We start from the raw sequence: 7,486 nt of genomic DNA, 5'->3' as shown, positions 1-7,486 counted from the left end.
ATAATATTTGGCTATGTGAGTTTAGTTCCTAGTTCATTTAAAGGAGGAGATCTCATTTACCTCAAATATTGATTGATATTCTTGTTTTGTTTCCACGGCTCTTGCTTGTGTTATTTTGGGGCTCTGAAATGCGCTCCCCCCCATTCTAATGCAGAGAAGGAGGGGATGCTTCGCTGTGTATTATTATCGCTGTCCTTTCTAATTTTACGCCGTTATTTTTTCAAATTATACTATTAAAATAAAATAAAGAAACAATCGCATACTTAATTGTAGTGGAACTTCATCAATCATAGGTTTTTCTACCTCGTCCGTTACTATTTTATTCTCATTATTATCTTCCATTCTTTTCCTATAGGTAAACCAATATCTGATTTGGCTTATATAAATGGGTTCGAGATCTTTTGTGTTGGCCTCAGCACAATCCAATTTTGCCGAGCGTGGGACCTAGTGAAAGACGAACTGTGCTAGGCGTGCATACAGGCCAAGCAAGTGGTTTAGCTATTGAATACCCCCTTTCATCCTCTTCCGTTCTTGGAGAGCTCTTCCCCGGTTCTTTTTTATGGTACAGAAGAGGTCTTCCGTCGCCCGTAGCTTGGTTTAATGTTATCGGCGTATGTTATCACTTCCTTATTAGTCAGTGGGGTCCTCGAGGACAAAGGTTTTCTTTAGGCAGTTCCACAGAAGAGGGAACAAAATTTGAAGTTACGTAAGTCAGCGAACACAATATTCCCAAACAATTGGACCATTTTCAGCAAAAAGAAACCATGGTACACACTAAATAAACTGAGAAAAACAGATTTAATGTTAAATTATATTTTATTGAAAGCTAAAGAAAAAAATGCAAATAAATCTATTTATGTATTGATTATTTTAACTAAAACCGTAGTAAAGTGTTTCTATTCTATGCAATGGTGATACCTCAAATATTTTCTAATACTGAGATATTACAAATTTTCAGGATTTAGTGTTGTCGTAGTCGGTTTGCTACTGGTATCAGATATATCGGTGGACAGTTATTTTTTTACAAGGAGTGATACTTAGGGACAATTATGTAGCATTGGCTCATACTTTGCAAAAGGATTTATTAAAGGTTTAAGGATTTTTCTGGTGTGTTGTTTCCACGAGAAGAGAATTGAATTTCATAGCTTGGTAACTATAATTTCAAGCAGCTAGGGATCATTGCTTTCATTAGCCTGTGATCATTCCGCTTTTCTAAAAATACTTTTTTAACGCAATCCTCCCAATTACTTTATACAGAGATTCAACTCTAATTACCCTTTTAGTGATTTTTTATTCTGTTTTTTCCCTTAACCATCACTTTATTCACTATGGCGTATCCGTGTTTAAATTTTCCATATCAAATATACTACAAAGTAACAATCTGTTACTGGCTTCTTGATTCACCGGAGTAGTTGATACAACTGATTCAGAGTTTTTTGGGGGTTGTGTCCGTAAACAGCACTTTTTTTTTATTATTATCGTTATAGGTAATAATGTTAACTTATTCATATTGATTACGTTGGCACCCGAACAGTCTTATAGCTTCCGCTTTATTTTTACCCAGGATACGTTGAGAACTAATCTTTGTGACCTCAATCTAACTCCTCGGAGACATGATGACCCGTGATTAATACAACACGTCCTTTCATTATCAGTCAAGTCTCGATGTAGTCGGAGGCAGTCAACTTGGATTGCTGTGCAGAGCTCTCTCTATTGCTATCCCAGATCCACAATAAGGCCGCTTTTGTTGACTAGAAATGGCTTAGTTAACTCGCTGAATACATTACCATATCGGCGCCGCCATAATGAAACAAGAAGTCCCTCGGCAGAGCTGTTTGGTGGTCGCCATGACAACACCCTACCTTCCACCCCACACATAACTCGCCCGCACCCCTCGCAGTAAGTAGGGGCGGAAACTCTTCCCGTTATCCTGCTCCGTAACCACCCTCATTGCCAAGAAAGGCGCGATATTGTGAAGTTGTATTGATTAGTCTGCACTGAATTGATGATTTTTGATAATAAATAATATATATTTTGGATAATATTCATTATTCGATGTTTAGAGTTTCTATAGAAGATCTCTACTTCTATTGAAGTTTCATCTATCATACTAATAAAACTACCATGCCATATGATATTGGCCAGCATATTTATTTGTGGTATTCTAAATTAGTTTCTGAAGTAGGATCAGCGGTATGGGGCCACTTAGGGTCCCGAACTTTATAGTGCCTTGAAGTCTTTAATATCCTCACTTAAAGTCTCTGAATATGATAAACGTTAAAAAACAAAAATCATTAATCAAAGAAATTTAATTAACAATCAAACAAATTTAAATACAAAATGATAAATTTATAACCTCCAAGTTCCACCTTTTAACTGCTTAAATTATCTTTTGTTTTGTTTTTTTGCACTCCTTAATTTCTACAGCTCTAGGCTCTTGATTTTAATAAAGTCTTGATCCACCCTTCAGTATAATAAATAAATAATAAAAATTCTATAAATAATTACTTGTAAACATTAATTACTAAGCGCTACGACATATAATTAATACAGTGTTACTTTGTCTTACTTTTTTTAAAAAATAAAAACATATTTGGATGCAATTCGGAAATTTTTATCTTTTGAAGAAATTGAAGTTAAAAACTAGATTTTCAATTGGCAATAATCTTATCCATTTTTAATAGTTTTAACATTTAACTGAAAGATATCAACAGTTTATAAATACCCTGCATAATAATCTCATAATTAGTTTCTGCATTATCCGGTTATTTAATTTTTTGAATTCCTATTTAATATCGTGTTTTATACCAAAACATTTCAACATTATAAAAATGTTTTATACCTTTTACAACCACAAAACTAGGCGGTTGCCGTAGAATGGAGATTACTATGATTCCACAGGAACACCTTATCAAGGTTGAATCTATTAGTGATCATTATCTGGTAATGCTCTGCTTCGTATCGGGGTTAAGGTCAGGGAATTTATTACAGGATGTAGTATCACAATTTACATAATATGATGTCAGAAATATTTTATATTCTTGTCCGGTTTATTCGGGTAAGCTTCACGTCATCTGCGATGATATGAAAAGATTTGATTCAACATTTTCAATATTCACTGGATTGTAAGTAGGGTAATACGTTGGTTTCTAACAAATAGTTTTATCTCCATTGTTGTGCTTCTTTGACTTACACCTGGACTATCCTTCTTTAATTAATTGCATACGGCGAACTAATAATATATTAATAATAACCTTCTAGACGTTTTTGTTGTTAAATGTGAACAAATCATTTTTTTTTTATTCAATAAACAAAGCTTGGCTCATTTTCCATCTTTAATATATAATTTTGTTTTTGGAGAGCATCATAAATTTCTGTATGAATTATAATACTCTTCTTTTATGTATATAATTAAATAATTACTTTTTCACTTGAAATTGTATCGTCATCGATTGTTCAACATTAGAAAGACATGCCTTTTTCTTGCTTTCTTCGCTTCATTATAAGTTGGAAATAATCATCAAGAATAAAGAGTTGGAAAATGTTAGCGTAAAGCCATTAAAAAATCGCTGTTAACACAAGGCGTCTCCAAAATGGCAAAACCTGGGGCAACTCACAGTTTTCCTTTATTTTGGTAAAGTCCTGAATTTTCGCCTGTTATCAGAAATACAGGGAACCATCCGAAATTTCTATTAAAAAAATAAAAATATATGAGGAGAAGATAGTAGGGGGTGCGGTCAGAGAATTAACAGATCAGAGAATCCAAGCCACTTGGAGAAGCAGCTCTGATGGAGGCTAGAAATTCTGGCCGAAACCTGAAGAAGTGTTTTTTTTCCCCTCGTGACTTGGTAAATATACCAAAAAATTTCCTAAAGAGTTCTTGGTTGCATGTTTACGTTCAGACTGTGTCCTAGCTGAACAAGGTTATTAGCGCGATAAGGAGACAAAGATAGTCGCCAAGTCCATCTAAGAAATAATCAAACATAGGAAGTATAGTTTAGTATCTTTATTGGGCATTTAAAGTTTCTATCGGGCACTCAACTACAGTCCCTGTTTTTGATTATTTTAAAAGTCCGACAAAGCAACGATCGCAGTCTCTTGGTAACGCCACGCTATGCTTGTTCATTTCGTGATAATTATAAATTCTACCGTGACAGACCTTTTTCTAATTTACATCTAAAAATAAAAATAACAGAATTTTAACCTTAAAATAATGTTCTAAAATTAAGCAAATGTAATTTAAACTCTTACCTGACAAATACCGTAATTAGGAAAAATAAATAAATAAGATGTAGTTAGGTTTATCCTACTATAAGCGCCTACCTGTGAAATAGACTAAAATTCATATTTTAGTTGAAATTATTGACATCTTATTTATTACATTTAATGTCTTCCAATTTATGAAACTTTGCATTCCAAAACCTCAGTCGTTCATTCAGTGATAATCTGGTAGCAACAATGCTAATTTTAAAAAAAATCAAATATGGACTTAGCGTTTTGGGGTGAAAACTGTAAGATCAAAGGTTTATTGTATAAAATGTAAATACAAACATTGTGTGCATACGATTTTAAAATAATGAAAATCATTTCGAAACATGTTTCTTAATATATATATATATATATATAAATTGCGCTTAAGACGAGGTAAAGAACTGTATCTACTATCAACCCCTTTCCATCATCCATCTAATGTTAACAATAACGAAAGTGAATCTCTCATCTAACTCCTCCTTGACATATATAAGGAAATGTGTGTAGTAGTTTATATCGTCTATTAGTTATTCTCTGTGTGGCTGTCATTTGTGATGAAATCATTCGTAGTGAAAACGTTTTTACTTGCTTGCTGTTGAAATATTTAAACCAATATGTAAATTTGTGTTAATTATGTCCCAAGAATATGGGTATTAAGTCTTAGGGTTCTAGATTGATAATTGAAATATTTCATATACTTTTTTTTTAATGTATTGACAATCCTGGAAGCAGAAGTCCTAACGGGCTTTTACAAAGTAAATAGCAAGACCTCATTCCCTAAATATTAGTTTTCGAAATTGGATCATTATTGCTTTGTTCGAGTAGCGTTTTATTTATTCTTATTAGACTGTGAGAACATTATTCTGACCGTTTAAGACAATAAGTGTGGTTAATGGGATACCTGTATCGCTTGTCTATGTCCTCTAAGTATATTTATATATAAGCATTAAGCATGAAATTAAGTTCTATATAGCTTACTATGAAAAAACAATTAAATCGTTTCGCCTGTTTGAGCCAAATTGCTTCCTCATCGTACATTTCTATTTCATGTTTTATTAATATCCTTCATGTAAGACTTAACTTGCTGATGAAATTCTTTCTAGTAATTTTATTCATCTTCTTTACATGGGTTCCACTATTGGCATTCTTGACATATGTAACTCAGCGTTACCGTATACTAATTCCTTACCTGTGTTTGGTTCTTATATTGAGGATATATCCGTAAATGGGACGACGAATGGAGTTCAGTTACCTTAAGAGGAGATAGTTTTCCAGTATTCAGCAATTACTTGAGCAGTCTCCTGCCTCATCCATATTGCTTCCTCATCATAAAACCCCACCTGGGCAGCCTTGTCTCTCACCAGGGAAATCACTTGCGGTACCGGATCCATCCCTTCTGCAGCTCCATCTCTCCCTCCTGCTACCATGGTCGTCGGCTGCTCCTACCTCGTGCTCTCCATCAAGAAGAAGGTAAATCTCCAGATTCGTCGCTTTTGCCTATTTTCTGTATCGAAGGGTACATGTAGTTCGTTTATATAAGCAATTTTTTTTTTTAATATTCTATATTATCAAATGTTACTATACTTACCATCTAAGTCCTTTGCTATTTTTAATTGATGTTCAGCTCAGCTCATCACCACTTATTACAAAAGTGAATATGTTGAGGTAATACCTGATAAAAATTGTATCTTTATCGTCATTAATTATCAACCCATAATATATTTTGTACGTAATTAGTAGACTAAATTTAAATTCATTGTTGACTAACTTGCTCGATGCAAAAAACGGCGAGAAGGTTAGTTATCAAAAAAACAATCTACATTTTACTAAGGTTTGTTCCAAAAGATGATATACCCTAAATAATATGTTTCAGATAACCGTCTTACCTGCTTAGTTCTTACAACATATAATACTTTCTCCAATTAATATGACTCGATATGATTGTTTTGGTTTAACTTTCCCAAACGAAAACAAATGAAATTTTGCTTTCAAAATGATTTAGAAATGTAATTAGTTGTAATATTTTTTATTCAAATAATCATTTTACTATTGGGAAAACATATTCTAAAGATGAATATTTTTTTTTCGACCTCATTCTGAATTTTGTAATTCAGCTAGCAAATGTTTTTTTTTTGTTTTCTTTTCTGGTTATACAATCGATCTACTTTATGACATTAAATATTTGTTGGTATAAAAATGTGTTAAATAAAACACTAATACGTGTTTTATTTTTCGATATGCCTTTATTTTCAATAAAGGTAACGAAATTTATATGAGTAACTAACGTTACATTCTCCATACACATGTTAGGTTACTTAAGAAATTTAATATTTGGGAAAATTATTGTTGCTTTAAATTTCAATCTACCTGTTTTCTTTTCTTTTTTTTTTTTAAAGAAACAAGATTTTAATTATACATTAAAATAAATAGTTGTACCATTCATGTTTGTTAAATTTCAGTTACAGTTTTAAATTTTTTTTCAAGAAACTAATTATCTAATTCTATAAAATAAAGCGTCATTTGACGTCAAAATGTTTTCTGATTTATTATTGAGATAAAATATCTGCTTCAAATGATATATCTATAAAAAAATATTTAAAAATTGTAGAATTTATGGTGAAAAAAAATTAATGACAATCCATCGTTTTTGCCTAAATATATATATTTTTCTTTTTGTTTAATGAATATATGTGCAACAGTTCGTCTTTATATTTTTCAGTGCTATATAAAAAGGTTTGATTACAAATTACAGAGTTTAAATTAACTTGTAAATTAATGCATATGTTAAGAATATTGTTAAATCCACTTATATTTAGCGGAATGGAAAGAGTGTTGTATAGAACTATATTTTGCTCTTCTTTTACAATTTTTAATTTCTTAACGCTTTTACACTAGAGCCCTATGAAAATTTATTTCTTTAAATTACTTATTCATTTTTGAGCTTCTTGTTTTGTTTTTTTCATAAATCGTATGTAATTAAAAAAATTATTATTAACACAAATAAAATAACTAAATGATTAATAATGACTTAAAGTTGCATTTAAGTATCTTTAAGATTATTAATTGTATAAACAATTTACCGGCATGCAAGTCTGTGGAAGTGACTTACATTTAATAATTCAGGCCGTTGTTTTCTCGTATACTTAAAGAAAAATATTTGCTGCTTTAACATCAGCTTGTGAAACACAGTTTTTATTATTATTTTGTTGTATTTTTATTTATTTATTTATTTTTT

At 31.5% G+C, this 7,486-nt stretch overlaps 1 protein-coding gene across 8 annotated transcripts in view; it reads left to right on the top strand.

The window, feature by feature from the left end:
- LOC106682291 (rhotekin) overlaps positions 1 to 7,486 on the top strand; it is a 316,322-nt gene that overhangs the window by 218,185 nt on the left and 90,651 nt on the right. The window contains exon 1 of one of the 8 annotated variants that reach the window (XM_067053645.1): positions 5,636 to 5,721. The exons of 6 other annotated variants lie outside the window; for them this stretch is intronic. In XM_067053645.1, the coding sequence (XP_066909746.1) occupies positions 5,677 to 5,721 (45 nt within the window). In that variant the 5' untranslated portion in view covers positions 5,636 to 5,676. Of the gene's footprint in view, positions 1 to 5,635; positions 5,722 to 7,486 lie in introns of those variants that run through there. One more of the 8 variants, XM_067053652.1, reaches the window with a different exon arrangement.

This window comes from Halyomorpha halys, unplaced genomic scaffold (genome assembly GCF_000696795.3).
Source record: "Halyomorpha halys isolate HHAL.00 unplaced genomic scaffold, Hhal_1.1 Scaffold400.1, whole genome shotgun sequence".
Taxonomy (NCBI): Eukaryota; Metazoa; Arthropoda; class Insecta; order Hemiptera; family Pentatomidae; genus Halyomorpha; species Halyomorpha halys.
This window is presented reverse-complemented; position numbering and strand designations above follow the sequence as displayed.